Source organism: Rhipicephalus sanguineus, chromosome 7, assembly GCF_013339695.2.
Source record: "Rhipicephalus sanguineus isolate Rsan-2018 chromosome 7, BIME_Rsan_1.4, whole genome shotgun sequence".
Classification (NCBI taxonomy): domain Eukaryota; kingdom Metazoa; phylum Arthropoda; class Arachnida; order Ixodida; family Ixodidae; genus Rhipicephalus; species Rhipicephalus sanguineus.
Window position 1 is genome coordinate 145,094,478 of NC_051182.1, and position 17,397 is coordinate 145,111,874.

At 44.3% G+C, this 17,397-nt stretch overlaps 2 protein-coding genes across 3 annotated transcripts in view; one reads left to right on the forward strand and one right to left on the reverse strand.

Annotated features, from left to right (window-relative positions):
- Nucleotides 1–8,913, forward strand: part of LOC119400168 ((E3-independent) E2 ubiquitin-conjugating enzyme) — a 43,033-nt gene extending 34,120 nt beyond the window's left edge. For both annotated transcript variants that reach the window (XM_037667156.2, XM_037667155.2), the window contains exons 21-25: nt 988–1,048; nt 2,786–2,987; nt 4,994–5,100; nt 7,096–7,332; nt 7,706–8,913. In XM_037667156.2, coding sequence (XP_037523084.1) covers nt 988–1,048; nt 2,786–2,987; nt 4,994–5,100; nt 7,096–7,262 — 537 coding nt within the window. In that variant the 3' untranslated portion in view covers nt 7,263–7,332; nt 7,706–8,913. The remainder of the gene's footprint in view (nt 1–987; nt 1,049–2,785; nt 2,988–4,993; nt 5,101–7,095; nt 7,333–7,705) is intronic.
- Nucleotides 8,914–11,053: 2,140 nt separating this feature from the next.
- On the reverse strand, nt 11,054–17,270 carry LOC119400169 (N-sulphoglucosamine sulphohydrolase). Its single transcript, XM_037667157.2, has 6 exons — nt 17,117–17,270; nt 15,517–15,783; nt 14,952–15,102; nt 13,527–13,765; nt 12,705–12,880; nt 11,054–11,711 (listed from the first exon to the last, which is right to left on the reverse strand). Exons 1-6 carry the CDS (start codon nt 17,199–17,201, stop codon nt 11,082–11,084), a joined length of 1,548 nt encoding a protein of 515 aa, XP_037523085.1. The 5' UTR covers nt 17,202–17,270; the 3' UTR covers nt 11,054–11,081.
- Nucleotides 17,271–17,397: the final 127 nt, after the last annotated feature.

Here is a 17,397-nt window from a genome sequence, read left to right on the forward strand (position 1 = left end):
AGTGAGGAACGTAACAGCGAGGTTCTACTGTACTATGCTTCACTGCTGCGGAAATTGCGAGAGACCATCAAAAACAAGAGACGTGACATGCTCAACAAAGGCGTACGCCTTCTGCAAGACAATGCCCCAGTTCGCAACTCACATGTTGCCCAGACGGAAGCTGGCTTCTGCGGCTTTGAAATCCTACCGCATTCCCCTTATTCACCCGACCTCACACCATCGGACTCCCACCTCTTTCCAACATTGAAGTCATATTTGAAGGGCAAGCATTTTCCAGATAATGAGACTCTGATTTCTGAAGTTACAACATGGGTTTTACAGCAACCTGTCGACTTCTACAAGCGAGGTGTTTACAGTTGCATAAAAAGTTGGGAGAAGTGTGTGTCCCTGGGTGGTACCTATGTAGAGAAGGACTAATAAATATGCAAAGTTTCGTTGCTCTCCGTCCTCAGGAAGTGGGTCAGGGGAAATCTTTATTGAACGCCCCTCGTACTTGACTTTGTTTTGAATGGCCCGGTATACCATTTGCGAAAGCATGAAGCTAAGGCAATAAAGGAGACGTATTGGGCAGTCTTCGGGGAAAACAGTTGCATTTTAAAATCTGTTAGTCTGTAAACTCAATGGGTTACAGTACTTGCCACATTTGTTCTGAAGTCCTATAGTAGCACGCAGAACAAGTGGTGATGACAGCAGAGAGACTTCGAAAACAATGCCTACGAATACACTTTTAATGAATGCTAACTTCACTACACTAATTATACACTCAATACACTAACGGATGATAACTGTCACCTTAAGCTGCTTAGTTAAAAGGGACCCGAGAGATTTTTCTTCCTCCCTTTCGTCCGATTACTGCTTTGTCCTGTTTGGATTGTCTTGTCCTAAATTGGTACTAGTTGAAAATTGTTATGTCGTGAAAGTGCAACTGTTACTCGGAATAGATTGATTGAATTTTGGTCTTTGTGTTCTCTGTCATCTTCCTTACAGGGTTCTGAAATGTGGTCGGCAGAAACCTCAAGCCTCCTACAGGTGCTCGTTTCCATACAGGGTGAGTGTGCAGCTAGATCGGTGCTCTCGCTGGACATTGTGACTTTTTTAGCGGCTACGGCACTTGGTGCAGATTGAACAAACTTGCAGTTGCCTAAAGTTTCATGTGGCATTTTGAAAGTCTGGAAACATCGTTAACTGGAACACCAGTGCCATATTTCATTGCAGAAGTTGAGCATGTGCAGTATAATCTCGTTAAATGGAACCTTAAAGGACTAAGAAATAATGTTCCATTTAACAGGGGTTCCATTTACTTGGATATGTAGAGGGTTCAGAATTGAAATACAAAACCAATTGGTATTAAAGGCAGTTGTTCCTGTTTTAAGCGATTCCCATTTAGAGTTTACTCTACTTATTTGTTGAAACCGGGTGCCCAGCAGAGAATTACTAGAACAAGGTTTCAGTGTTCATTGCTGGCTTGCTTCAATTCTGTGGTCACATCAAACTTTTTTAAATTATTGAATATGTTAACGAATACTGAGAAGGCTCCGACATTCACCTTTAACTATAAGGTTCAGTCATTAAAGGGACACTAAAGGCAAATATTAAGTCCACGTTGACTGTTGAAATAGCAGTCCAGAAACCTCGTAGTGCTACTTTTGGGCCAAGGAAGTGCTTATTTTGAAATAAAACTTCGTTGTAGTGGTCCGCATCGCGTTTGCGCACTTCAAATCACCCGCCTGAAAGCGGTCTTTCTGACGTCACTGTTGTCGTGCTAAGCGTTGCCCGCTTTTACTGTGTGGCGGCGTGCACCATTCAGGCATCCGGCAACATCACATGCATGCGGCATTTTGTCGAACTTTCTGTCAGAGCGACTTTCACGAGCGTGCAAAACACACGCGGCAGTATGCGGTACCGAAACTACCACTGAGACGCGACCGCGTGAGCGAAGCCAGGCGCCAGGTGAAGCGCAGTTAGTCGAAAACGAAACCTTTGAACCACATGCGCCATTCCTTATGGCAATGCCGAAGAGGTTCTTTTTTCCATGAATATAAGAGAAATGAACAAGCAGCATCTTATTACGTCTCTTGATGCATGGCAGGTTATTTTTTTATTGCAGTTAGTTTGATTAGTAGTGATTATTTGTTGTCAGACGCTCTCACGTCATCGGGATCATTTCCAAAATGTCCCGCTCATGGCGCACGTTGTGCGATACATTTAGCTTAATTTCTCGGTAAGTAGGGCACTGCTGTTGATATTGCCGTTTTAGACATTGTCATACATTGAGCTTTCACTCTGAGATAAATTGTTATTTCCCTTTAGTGTCCTTTTAAAGACTTCAAATTTTATTTAAGAATATCCCAGTTTAACTAATTGGAGACAGTAGACTGAAACGCATGCTTTTTGTGCATTTTATTTTCTCTCAGAGCCAAGAATGTTCCGAGCGCGGGATTGGGATCTACAAATGGCGATGGAGTATACATTAATTTTATAAAGTCTGCCGCTCAAATGTGTCTAGTTTTCTCTTTACCATTACGACTAAATAGTAATGGCAAAGCAACGTAAAAAAAGGAAACTTCTCGTAGACTCTCGTTAAACGAAACCTGAAGGTACCGGGAAAATATGTTTCATTTAACAGCAGTTTCATTTACCAAGAAATGAACAAGGGTGCAGAATTCAAATACAAAACCAATCAAGCTAGAGGCAGTACTGAGAGTCTGCTGTAAATGAAATGGCATATTTTTCGTTTTTCTCCAGTCAAATGATGGAAGTACAATACTCGCGCACGTGTTTGCAGGTCTCATCCTAGTCTCGGAGCCGTACTACAACGAGGCCGGCTACGAGCAGCAGAGGGGTTGCCAGCAGGCATCCGAGAACAGCCGCATGTACAACGAGATGGTTGTGCTCAAGCTGGTGCAGTCCATGGGACGCATGATCCAGAACCCTCCCGAGGTCTTCAAGGAGGAGATCGAGCAGCACTTCAGGGACAACGCAGATAGGTGCACTTCCATTGCCTGCTCTTAGTGAAGACTTGGCAGATTTGCAGAGGTTTAAACTAGAGCTGTGCGAATAGCAAAATTTTGGGTGCGAAGCGAATTCGAATAATAAAGATTGAGTGCGAATCGAATCGAATAATTTCGAATAATTTTCGAATATTTCTCAAACATTTTTCGAATAATTCGAAGTGAAATTACAGAAAAAGTTGCAGAGAATCCATAAGTATGTTCTTGTGAGACAGCAACATGAAAGTGTTTCTTTTCGCGAGGTTGATGAAGCGCTGGTGGGGTCATATTTCATAGTTGTCTTTTTTATCAAGAATGAGGCAATGTAGAGGCCGAATTGTATTTATGTACATGATTTGGTGCAACCAAAATGTTGCCGACAACACTTTACACGTGATAGGCAGAAACGCCATTTCCTCAGCCTCTCCTTCTCTTTCAACTTCTGTGGAAGGCCAACTGATGTGGCAGACAAGGGTGTGCTCCCTTCAAGTCCGGAGTTCCAAATCTGCCTCGTAGACGTCGATATGTAAGAACATCTGAAATTTTGGATGCTAAAAAGCTTCGGCGTTCGATTTTTCAGACTTCCTGCCCAAATTTCAGGTCCAAAACAGCATTAATTGAGCCCCCAACTCTGCCACATCTTTCATCTCCATATTGGAACCAGCGTTTTCTTGAGTTAATACTTTTGCGACCGTAGCGGAGCTTGAAAGGCAGCTTTGCCGCAATACGGGGGTGTGATGAGGTGAAGCATATTGAAAATCTAGGGACCACTTCCAAACGGACGTTGACTGTCTCTTGGCTAAGTTCGACCGTAACGGACCTTGAAAGGCAGCTTTGCCGCAATACGGGAGTGTGAGTAGGTGAAGCATATTGAAAATCTAGGGACCACTTCCAATCGGACGTTGACTGTCTCTTGCCTAAGTTCGACCGTAACGGAGCTTGAAAGGCAGCCTTGCCGCAATACGGGGGTGTCATGAGGTGAAGCACATTGAAAATCTAGGGACCACTTCCAACCGGACTTTGTCTCTTGGCTAAGTTCGACCGTAACGGACCTTGAAAGGCAGCTTTGCCGCAATAGGAGAGTGTAATGAGGTGAAGCATATTGAAAATCTGAAGGGGTCACTTTCAACCGGACGTTGACTGCATTTGTCTTTGGGAAGTTCGAATAGTTCGAATAGTAAAATTTCAGTGCGAATCGAATCGAATAGCAAACACTATTCGAAAAATATTCGAAATTTCGAATATTCGCACACCCCTAGTTTAAACCATTCCCGAAAGCCAGGCTTATCCTGGATGTTATGCACCCGGCCCTTGTTTATAACATAAATATGACGAAGTACATTTCAGAAAGGAGGCATACGAAAAGGAGGCTGGAGGCTTACAAAAAGGGTTCAACTTAATTTGAGGACGATGCAGCGAGCCATGGAAAGAAAAATGACAGGTGTAACTGTAAGGGACAAGAAGAGAGCACGAGTGGGTCAGGAAACAAATGGGTGTTATGGAAACCTTAGTCGAAATGAAGAAGATGAAATGGTCACTGGCAGGGCATTTTGCGCATAGGCAAGATAACCACTGGTCATTAAGAGACTGGATTCTGAGAGAAGGCAAGCACTTGAGGTGGAGGCAGATAGGTGGGCAGGTGAGGTTAAGAAGCTTGCAGGTATGATGTGACCGCAGCTAGCACAGGACTGGGTTGATTGGTGAAACATGGGACGGGCCATCGCCCTGCAGAGGGTGTAGTCGGGCTGATGACGATGTTTGCGAAGTTTCTCTCAGAAGAAATATGTGATATATTAACCTACATTCTGTTGTCACTTGTGCTGTAATTTAGGAGGCAAGACATGAAAATTTGGCAGCTTCGTATGGGCATCAGTGCTACATAAGGTTTGGGAGATGAGTGTCTGTCGAGCAAACTGTATTTTTGCTTCGTCAAACCTCTTTTCTCTCTCTCTCTCTCTTTCTTTCTTTTCTGCTAAGTGCGGCCTGTGCTGTTTTGCTTCTAGGTTTGTCAATCGACTGGAGGGCTGGCTCAGGCTGTCCGATGCCTGGCACACGAGCTGCCCGGGATCCCCGGCCACTCCTGAAACGCTGAAGGCCTTTGCCGAACAAGGTTGGTAATGCACTGAACAATCGCCGAAGGCAATAGGCGTTGCTGTGCGGAACACTCACTTGGAAGGCTATATTACAGACATATTTACAAGCAGATCTGCTGCATTGGTTTCAAAGCAACAGCCAATGCTAACTCAAAAACTTGCAGGACGCTTGAACTTTGCTTTCAAGAGTAGAACGCGATAGCACAGCCGGACAGTGTGAGTATTCCCTTCCCAATCGCTAGCCTGGCTTCGCTTCTCGGTCGACACCTAAACCATGCCAGAAGGAAAGCCAAAGTGCAGACTTGCATGAACTCCTATATCCATGCAGAAGAGTTGATATCTGAGCCAGTTGGTTCATGTTACATGAAGAAAAGCCAGCAAAAGCACAGAACACGAGTAAGAGGCACTGGCCGCCTGGGACGTCCAAGCCGAGGGAACGAAGTACCGGGTGCACACCAGGATGGCAGCCTCGAGGCAGACAGAATGGATGCAGCTGGCTGCCGAGCGAAAGACCAATCTCATTAGCGATTATAGTTTATACACAAGTGTAATGCATCCCCTGGGGACAAGAAAGCAGGTATCGTAATCAAAACCAAATTGACTATATAACAACCAGATGGTCGAAATTTCTGGAGCTCTCCACTATGGTGTGCCTCATAATCATATCATGGTTTTGGCATGTAAAAAACCCTCAAGTTGTTATTATTGTATTGGCATCATCAGTAGCTATGCTTAGCTAATGATGAGGATGGCTGTGGTGGTGACGATAATATATGGTGTTTAATGGTGCAAGGGCCAGTTGTGGCCAGTTTGCCAGGATGTAGTGTAATGGTGAAAGCAGTGTTGTGATTGGTGACGATGGGTAAGTGTAAGGCAGGTTGTATTGGGGCCCAAGTACCTGTACACTAAACATGCATAACGTAGACACACATTATAAAAGGGATAATTGACGACCACCTGTTTGTAGCACGAAGCCACAAGGAAAGCCATAAGGATTTCTCGGAAAAGAAAGCTTCTAACTTGAAGAAAAATTCGTCCTCGTCCGGGGATCGAACCCAACACCAACGCCTCTCCGGGGCGGTTGTTCCAACATTTGAGTAAACCAGGCTTCTAGCAGTTGGTAGCGCGAGGATGAATTAATCGACAATTTGAAGCACATGGGCACAGGCTATTGAAAATGAGTTCTGCAGAAACCCACAAGGTGGAGGAAGGGTTATCAAAGGGATAATAGAAATTGTATACACATACTTATTAAGTACGACCAAGACATTAAGGGCACTACATTCAGCTATAGTTGAACACAGGCAGGAAAGGCCCCACCCAGATGACCGAAGTGCGTCAATCGATTGCCTCCACGACTAAAGCAGTAGTTCTACTCATGTACTTGGCAATGTTCTCCTCCAGAGCAGGGGTCTCAAGCTTACCTCAGCTAGCGGGCCGTAGTCGCAAAATTTAGTACAAAGGCCGGGACTGAAGAAAATAGAAGCTGGGAAGAGGGGAATCCGAACAAAATGTCACCCAATGTTGCTATTTGAAAGGACACCTTTCCCATATCTAATATAGGTCATATCTGAAGGGGTTTTGACGTCAGCTTTCCAAAAATATGTGGATACTGATCTCCAGAACGACTAAAATTCTGAAATAAAGCTTTTGTTCTTCGGTGATGTTTCAACACATAGTGACTGCATTGGTTTCCCTCACGAAAGAAATGCTTGAGACGAGTCCCGCCTGTGTAGCTTACTTGAACAAAGCGTTATTAATCGCATTAGGTCAGAAAATAACGTGAATACCATCTAGCGAAGTCACAGAAGTTTATTCCTTGGAAAGCCGTGGACCGTTAGCGAAAGGTGTGCGGGCCACATGCAGCCTGCGAGCCACGTGTTTGAGACCTCTGGTCTACAGTACGTGCTCATCGGTGTAGGCCTGTGTGCGTCCATCTTTGAGGTGTAAATGTCGCTGCCTTCTGAAGTTACACCCTATTATACGTCCGTCGAACATGCTCTCCCTTCCAGGTGACTATGGCGTGGCCGGCAGCAGCGCATTCCCCGACTTCCCTCTGCTACCGGCTTCCCGGGGCTTCTGCCTGACCCTGCGCAAGGCGCTGTCCGGTTTCAAAGAGATCCTCAGGGCCCAAGGCCTTGGCTGTCCAGCTGAGATCAGCCAGGGCCAGAGCCAGTAGCCAAGACTAGCCCTTCTTCGCCTCTTTTTTAATTTTTTTTTTCTTCGAGGGGCTAGCTTGTGTAAATTGTGTAAGTATCAAGTTCAAGGCATATGCTATAGTCTGCCATAACCAAAAGAAAAAAAAAAACAGTAAGCGTCGTTAGCCATTGTTGTTCCACTCAAGGAGGATTTCCATAGGTGTTTCATCCTATTGCGTTCCTTCATTTTTCTTATGTCAAGCACTTCAAACTATTAAGAAAGTTGATTTTGTCAAAGATATGTACATATAAATAACACACACAGGGGGTTACAAAAAAATGTCTGAAAATCCTCAAAAGTAACTGAGATACGGGTATAACTTGGGCTGAAGTTTCGATTTTTTTTTTTTTTGCCACACACTCGAAAGCTGTCCTTATGCCAATGCACTGAGCGTGTGTCAACCTTTTTTCTCATCTCTTTCAGAAATTTGAGCACTGTTGGAAATTGTTCTTTCGCAAGATCGTGAGAGAAAGCAACTGCTGAACAACGTTATGAACATGGCACCGTCGCCGCCACCACCACCACCCCTATGACGGATGGGACTCTTTCCTTCTCCTCTTTTTTAAACATTTCCTAGCACCTTTTCAAATTTCTTTTTTTTTTCTAGAAAGGACTAGCTCTCTCACTCTTTGCCATTCTGTCTACAAGCACGCTAACTACGAAGCGCATTCTCGCGCATGCTTTAGCGACGTTTCTTCCCTCCACGCACCGCCGCCGCCTCTTAATGCGCTTTTTCACACGCCCACCACGTTGGTGGCGCCTCGTCACACTTTTTTCTAGCACGACCAGTTCCTTCCTTCGCTCGCTCGACTGTCCGCAGTAGACAAGCTTTCTAGAAGAATACACAGCCGCCACTCCCAGTTCCTCCTTTGACGGTTATAGCGTCGCTATGAATGTTAACCTCCCGTCGCTCGATCGACTCAGCCGATCGCTCGCAGGTTGGAGGTTCAGCTAGTCTTAGATAAGTTTTTTTTTCTCGGGTCAACGGTTAGCCCCGGAGGTACTCGCACCTATGCCTATCCCCAGCTCCTCTATCCTTCTTTTCTTTCTTTTTTTCTTTAAACCTGAGCACACTTGCACGAAGTTGTGCTTTCGGATGTACCATTACCATGCATGCCCCGACTCGGTGAGGTATTGTCTACGTAGTCACAACCCAGGAAGGTCTTTCTTTCTTTTCTCAGAGGTGCGCTGAGGTTAGGCATGAGAGTGTCTGGGGAACACTTGAAGTAAATTGTTGGCCAGTTGCGAGACCACCACGTTGTTCCGGCTTGGGAGAGTGCTGCTTATTTCGCAAAATGTCGTGTGGAGGCAGCGAGTCGTCAAGAATGCACCAACGGAGAAGACGTGTGTCGTGTGGTGACATCCGCGGTCGAAGAACGAACAGCCGAATGTGGAACTTTTGGGAAGCGAAGAACATTTTTTTTTTCTTTTTGAGTTGAGAGAGGAGAAGTCCCTGTGGAACAGTGTTCGAAGGGAACAAACGACTGCGGCGGCGGCAACAGCACCAATCGCAGCGGCGGCCACCTGTGCAATAGTGGCACTTGCCGGAGCTGCGGAAAAAAAAAGGCTTGTCCATTTGTGTCGGTTAAGTTATGAAACTTAGAAATATTAAAATTCCTCAAATTGATAAATGAACATGCATGGACTTACATTTTTGGATCTCCTATGCTGGCCACTTTGTGGCTGCTGTCTTGACAGTGAAGTGGTTGTGTCGGCTATCAAGCAGCCTAATGTGTCAGCGTGCACTGCATGTACCGTCATGGACAAATCAAATGAGAACAAGTCCATGGTATGGTGGTGCAAATATCCCTGAACCTAACCTGGAATGCACTTTTGTTTTCATCCCGCCTCCGCTACTTACTGTAAATATGACCACAATTTTTGCATGTGTGCTTTTGGTTCTTTGTATTTTCAACTACCATATGTGTAGCTCAAATTGTTATTTGGTGTTTGATAAAAGGCATTTTGGTTAAAGGTGTTTGAAATAGGACATGCATATATAAAATTTATCATGTGCATGCGCAAATTATGCATATGTGCATATACCTGTAGTATACGTGGATAACTATGCATTCATCACTTTGTATGATATACTAAAGACAATCCAGGAAGAGCACTGGCCAAAGAAAATTGTCATTTGAGGTTCGTCTTGCTGCAGACTAAAATAAGAGACGCTTGACATTTTGCAAAGGTATTGTATTGAGTCTTAATAAGGCTTAAAACGTCAGTTGAAATTTTTCTCTATGCCTGTAGCTAGATTTTACTTTTAACACTTTCCTATTTGAAAAGGAGAAACTTTGTTATTCCTCTAAACGAAACTCAAGAAGCAGTCAGAAAGTACTGTCATTTGTTCATCTTTTCTAAATTTGACATTCATTTTGTTCAGCCTACCTCATGCTCTACTTATGTTTGTCGGAGATTGTACTTTAGTGCAGAACGCCAGGTGTCCCTGGCAAGACAACAGAGCTAGCTCTCCAAATACACTGTGCCTAGTGTTGATGTTTGAACAAGAAAGCTAGTCGTATAGACCAAGGTTATGTCGGCTGTCAAGCAGCCTAATGTTGTACAATAGCTTTCACGGTGATGTAAAATGTTAATGTCTGTAAGCTAACAGTAGTTCACATTTGACTATGCACGCTGCATATTGGAAGCAGAATACTTATTATAATGGAACAAAGTGATTGGTGCAGCGTGAAGAAATATACAGCTGGATTAGAGATGAGACAATAGTGTAGGGTATTAAAAGGAAATATATTATGCAATGCATAAGCTATGAACACGGTATCGTCTTATGCATGCTTTTGTGTGACAATTGTTTTTTAAGCAATTGAAATTTTCTTTGGTCACCTGAAATGCACAGCGATGTCCAACCAAGTATGATACTGTGCATGCAGCACTACTATTCTGCAACTAGTGCAAATGACTACTGTGATAAGGAGTGCAGACGAACAGTGTACACCACTACAGTGATAAGTGCCAACAGATAAAAACGACTGGCAACACAAATGCAGTCTCTAGTTCATAAGTGTTGCGCATAGCGGAAAAACAGTTCTGTACGCAGTACACTGGACTACTGTTAGACTCAGCTGTCAGCTTTAATCGTTTTGCATGGTGTACGTTATCGAAAAAGGGATGAATGGCTAATTGTTGCATGTTCTGTTTGCACACACCTGCAACTGCTATTCGTCTGTCCGAGCAATTGGTTTCAAAGGAACTGACAACCAGTTTTTGTGGTGCCTGTTTTCTTTAGTGCAACAGAAAGCTTACCGGTCAGAGTGTCCAATCACGGAGTGGTAACGCAGAAAACAGTGTGAAGCAATTTTTTGTCAGTTTTTCTATCTGCAGCAACTACGAAGTCGTACATGCAACACATGCTGCAAACAGTGGTAGCTGAGCATAACAGTGGTTAGTGTTCACAGAAGATGGTTCGCTGCGCATGCGTGCATGCCACCCGCATGTGCCACGGCTCGACATGGTCCCACTATTGCCACTATTGCTTCTCAGCGTCAACTCCTTTTACTTCGTAATGTGCATAGAGTAGAGTGGAGATGGGTAATAATATACCTACTCTAATTTTGAGCACTAATTATGGCACCCATAAAAGCATCAGACTATGTGTAGCAAACAGAACGACTCCATAGTGCAGCATCAAGAAGGCTCTTCCTCTAGGCTGCACGACATACCGATTTTTTGTGACTCTTAAACGTGATTTAAAATTATAAGTCGTACTTGCATAACGAAAAGGATGCTTGAATCTGTCACCATAATTCACAGTCTTTCCATTCCCACCATGCTCTAATCACACGTTCTGGCCAGTCGTCGGTCCCCGTTCATTTAGGAGAGGAAGACACCTGGGGTCCTGTTTGTACGAGCCCGAGTCTTCTAGAACCGAATGCGGCGCGCAGATCCAGGGGTCGTTCGTCGTTTGCTGCCACTTGAAGAGCAGCTGCTTGAGTTGAGACAGAACAGTGGCATAGGTCTCATTGCCCGCGACATTGGACAGCTCATTCGGGTCCTTATCCAAATCGTACAGTTCCCACTCATCCCTGTAGTAGTAACCGTCGAGCGTCTTGCTCCAGTGGAGTGGTTCTCCACGCTCCGTCCGGTTCAGCAAGTCCTGAAATGTCGGTGAGACGTAGAAGTCCTGGTCTATCGGGAACGGCATCTTGTGGTTGAGGTTGTGGATGAGCTTCATGTTCGGGGTGCGGATCATCCTTGAGGGGTAGTACATGGTGATCTCGTGGAGGTTGTGGCTCGCATAGACGAAATCTCGTGCCATTGCCGGTTTTTGTGGAGCGAGCAGTGGCAGCAGCGAAGAGCCCGTGAACGTGACCGGCTTCTTGAAGATGGTGTACTGTGGAACGGGGATGGAGAACCACTCGAGCACGGTGGGCACAATGTCGAGGAGGCTGACCAGTGCATCTGAATGCTGCGGAACATTGAAGAACGAAAGTATCACAATGTGAGGGAAAGGCTTCATTATTGTGATACAAAGACCTTGGCTTAGGATACTACACAACTTGAATAGTCTATTTTACTATTTTAGCGCACTTGTTAACTAAACAGAGAACAAAATAACGATACAGACATAGTGCTGTGTTCGTGTGCTAAAATAGTAAAATAGATTTTCAACATGCCCAAACCTATGCACTTTGAATACCCCGTTTAATTGCTGCTGCTGACACTCATGGGATTACACATAAGTATAGTACCTGCAGATTGAAACACAACATTTTTGTTTGTGTAACGACTGCAATGAGCAATCTCTCGCATTAACTGCGTCGTGTCGAGTCAAAACTACGCCGATATGACCCCAACTGTAGATCATGGAAACGAAAGTGCGTGCATTACTTGGACATAATTTTTCGCATTGAAATCCGACAGTACTGTACATGAATACCCAGGAAAGTAGACAAGGAAGCCGCCGCTGCCGTAGCATAACTGGCTGTGTAATGCACGCATAATGCGGAGGTTGTGGGTTCGTCTCCCACCATCGGCAAGTTCAGTTTTAATCCATTTTCATTTCCTTTACTCGTATAACTGCACCAGTTCGCTGAGGCACAAATAACTCCCCCCATGCTCTTTTTGGTTTCATGATCTGTTCATATGGTTGTGCCCATAAAAAGTCGTCCTCCCAGTTAGTTCCCCTCCTTCTCATTCGCTACTTAATTGCTGCAACTTGATTTCATGAGAAGTTAGCACTAGCTCCACTTCTGTGAGTGTGAAATTATACTCTAGTATGACTACTTTTTGCTATAGGCCGTGCGATGAAGTAGACTACAAGCAATGAAGCCGCTAAGCGCAGTTTATTCGTTCTCCCGAGAGCATCTTTCTTCAACCGGATCACAAAGTTTCAAGGATGACAGCCACAACACTTCAATTGCATCGACAACGAGTCTGTTCTAGAGCATGAAAGTCGTACCATGCCAGCAGACCCTGGTTTTTCCGGGTTGCGAACTATCATGGGTTCCTGGATGCCGGGCTCGTAGAAGTTGGTCCGTCCGTTGGGAAACGGAATTCCATTGTCAGAAGAGTAGATAACTAGAGTGTTATGACTGAAGCCAGCAGCCTCCAACTCTGCCAACACAAGGCCTACTCCTGCATACATGAGATAACACTCTGGCATTATTGCTATCTGCAGAAATGCAGCAAGTTGCACCTGCGTAATAATAAGTCAAACTTGCATCATGATTACATTATATAGCGTGCTGTTTTAATTAATGCTCATACCTTTGTGATACATTGCAAGCTATGGATGCAATGGAGTAGAGATTATGCATGAGCTTGTGCACTTGCTGAATGGTCAAGTATGTGAAGGCCACTTGACTAATTCAGTAATTCTGCAAAAGTTGTCAAAAAGGTGGCAAAAGCCTATAAGTTTCAAGTAAATTACTCGAGCTACAGGTCTCTAATTCTCCAATTAAAAGACATCACAAATACTGTGAACTGTGTGAAGGTTTAGAACGAAAATTCTCAAAGGTTGGGAAATTTCAAATACATACATGCATATACAGGCAGAACATGCTGCAACCATTTGTCATAAAGGAATAATTAATAAATTTAACGAATTTTTAAAAAAGTGGTCAATTGCACATGTTGATTTCTCACACCAGTAATATCCACATACCCATTCCAAGTAACCCATTTCAAGAACTACAGTTTTACAATTTGGTTACTTTCTAAAATTGTTATGTAGTAACTGAGACTCTATAATCTTTTAAAACACTGCAGTAAATATTCTTGCCTTGGTCCAATCGGCCAACAGTTGTGTATTGAGCTGCAATGTCCTCTCGCGCTGCGCGCGTGTCTGGAACAAACGAGGGCACGACAACTTGACCGGGGTCGTAATGCTGTGGCGTCCAGTCGGGTATCCGACCCATGCCCGGGGAGCCATCGCCAAACTTTTCGCAGAACACACCGTACTGCGGGTGGGTGTGCCCACACCGGTGTGGGTCGTGGAAAGCAACGTAGAGGAAAAATGGCCTGAAAAGTCGCATTTCAGCACGTTACCCCTACAGCGCGAGTAGCGGAGACAAAGCGAAGACGCAAAACAACGGGACCATGCACCAACTATCGACTGAAGTGTTTTTTAATCATCTGGATGAGTGTTTTACACGGATGTCAAGCAACTCCTCGCGCATGCTCACTCCGTCAATAAGCCTCGACACCATTATCCAACACGCAACGGCACCAAAATTAGATGCAGTCGAACCTGTATATATGAAACCCACAGACAACGAAATATTGTGTCTGTCAAACAGCTGTAAAGTGCCCTTGAAAAAATTTTTGGTGTGTCAAATATTTTATGTATCGAATTATCTAATACATAGAAGTTTTTCTTATTTTCCTCAGATTAAATCTATCCGGGTTCGACTGTACCTGGTCATAAATTGGTCGCATATCTGAGAGGACAAGCTTATTGTTCGGTAGGGCCAGTGATAACTGGCTCACACACATGCTTCTGCTTTGTTTTTGTTTTTTAATTACAATTACTGTTTCTTAAGTTGGGATTACCTGCTATAAACTACAATACAGTTTCAGGCAATGAGTATCTTGAATTGGTCTCATTCTTTACAAATAGTGAAAGCACCTAATTGATGTGTGCTAAAGACTGGGTCAAGACAGATGCAACAATGCTATGTGAGAAGGGCGTGCATTAAAATGCGTGCCCACACTAGTGCTATCAAGCGCTTTTGATTATTTGTAGTCACTTTCCTGAATCGAGTCTTGGTGGGTGCGTGAATAACAATGCAATAAAAGTTCGCAAAAAAAAACTAATGATATTTCACTTGCAAGAATCTCTCTCTCTCTCGCCCTCAAGATTCTATAAGCGTACATCATACCTACTGCTATAAAAGCACCAACAGGTTTTAAAAAATTTCATGTTGTGAATTTCAAAACTGAATATCAATGACTTCGTTTTATATCGAAGGTTCTGAAAATTTTCACACCCCTATATCCGAGGGTTCTGACCAGGGGCGTAGCCACGTTAGGGCACACCGAGCCCGTGCCCCCCCCCCCCCCCGAAATTTTTTTTTGCCATAGCATACAGAGCAGAAAATGACACTCGACCACATCTGCCTGCTCGTCCCCACTACAGATCAAGGCGGTGCCCCCCCCGAAAAAAATTTCTGCCTACGCCCCTGGTTCTGACATGTTTTTTTTTTACCTAGAGTCATTGGTGGAAAGGAACTTTCGTACAAGATGTTTAATCTTCGTGATGTTTCGTCCGACTTGTAGAATAGAGTTGTTTTCTTCGGTGTATGCAAAGTCGAAAGGGTACACCTCTTCAGGACCTACATGTTTTTTGCCAATAATGCCTGTAACGAAAGAAGTGAAAAAAGAAAGGGTGATCACAGTGGGTGACATGCAATACATACGGCAGCCACAATGTTACCATGTCACTTCTATACAGAATGGTGCAACATACAGTCATCCAGACTAGTGTAAATTTATAACTTGAAGGGGGAGGTGTGATGTAATCACTCAAGAGACATGCCAGCAAAAGCAAGTTTGCTTATTTTTGCTTGACAAGGTGGGCAAGTAGTAGGGGCAAGTGTTAGATTTAATTACTTAGACTGTAAAGTGTGATCTGCATGGTAAAGGCACCTGTAAGCATGCAAAATACTTCATGAGTTTGAAAAAAAAACATAGTTCTCAGTAAGGAAGTGTTGAGGTTGCGCTAAATTTGCTGCTGTTGCTATGTTTCACAAGGACATCCGCACCGTTCTCACCAGTTCGAATGCCGCGTTGAGACAAAAGCAAGGGCAGAGACTTGACCTCCTGGAATGACTGGAAGGCATGCACGCCTTGGTGGAGACCATACATGCCATTTTGGTGTGTCGGAAGACCGGTGAGCAGGCACGACCGGCTGGGCGAGCAACTGCTCACAGCGGTGAAGGCCTTTTCGAACACGACGCCCTGTCGAGCAAGCTTGACGAGATTTGGCGTCTTGCAGACTGTGTTGTTGTAGACACCCGTCTCGAATCCTCCATCATCGGCTGGAAGACAGGTGGAAGTGTCATGTGGGCAAACGAGTATGGCATAGTTCGCAGGAATGTTTCGGCATGTTTTTGGCATTTTGTTCAGCATATTGGACCACGTGGGCCAACAAAGGCATGAATTATATGGTGAAGGTCCCTTGCATGACTATTAAATTCTGTACATTCTTTTGATTGGTATGTGTGCAGGAAACATATATACAAAATGCCTCCTCCCTATGTGCACAAGTGTTCAGATGTTGTATCGGCAAAGTGTCTGAACACTTCTTACTCATATAGTACTCTTGAAAAGCGTCTGAACACTTGAGCACTTGTGCAGTCCTATTGAAAGCGCACGTGCTTTCATCCCAAAGGGACACGAAAGAGATACCACAAAATCCATCGCTTTGGCCTGACATGGTTTAGTGTATATTGAATTATCTTTTCGGAATCGTACTTAATTTTGCGATCTGAGAGGAGAAAAAAAAACCGGCGAATTTTCTATTTTCCAAATTTCGCGCCAAAAGCATAAACGTCATGACGTCAGTGTGACGTGACCGATTTCGAAGCATTAGATTGTCATGTTTAATTTTTTTTTTGCTTCTATTAACGGCGTAAGGTCTTTTTTTAGCAATAAGCAATTAATCAACTGCACCCAACCAGACGTCGTCAAGGCACTCGTGATTCCGCCTGTGAAAGATGCGCGTGGAATCACGGAGGCTACGATCACGGCGAGCTAGTGCGGGAAATACACGGTGGCGTCGCCATCTGCCATTGCACTTGCAAGTGAACACACGAACAGATTATTTTGTACCCTAGGGGAAACCGACTCCCACGAGTGGGATTGGGCACGTGGTAGTCCTAAGCCTCAAACAATCCCTTATGATATGACTTTTTTTTTTTTTTCGTCCGTTCGTGCAGCTGGCGACGCGACGAATGATTAGGAGTAAAGAACATGAAGGGACGGGACTGCGTCGGACCGAAATGTATATGCGCCTCAATTCATTCATTTTTCGTCCGCTGCGCATTGAGATTTCATCCGCCGGTGTTTTCTCACGTGAGTGAGTTTGTCATATACCGTCATGTTTGATAAGCATATATGTGCACACAAAACGGTGGCATAATATTGAAAGAATAATTCCATTAAACCGCACTGTGCTTGTAATTATAGATGAAGGAAGTATCAGCACGAAGCCGAAATGTTCGTCAGGCTGGAAGGCTCGGATTTCTAGCGTAACACAATTATCTCAGAATCGTAGATCAGTAGCAATCAAAGCGCTGTAGCTGGGGGCGTAATCTTACAATCGGCAATCAATCACAAAGCATTAATTGCGCCTGCGCGTTGAGTACTTACCCAGAATAACGAGTACGTTTCTCTGTTCGCTGGCCTGCAGCATCAACAGAACAATTAGCAACGTTACAATAAATCGACAACTCATTTTGCTTAAATTCCTTCTACAATTAAGCACACGTTCAAGAAGCGCTTCACGGTCGATAGAACGTCGAACTTATCGGAAATCGCCAAACTAACTGATAAACACTTGCCTCTCTTATCAGTTTCGGTTCCAGTATGAAGGTCGCGTCAGGCAAGACAAAAAATAAATGCCGAAAGCACTGACTGCGCGGAGATATCGA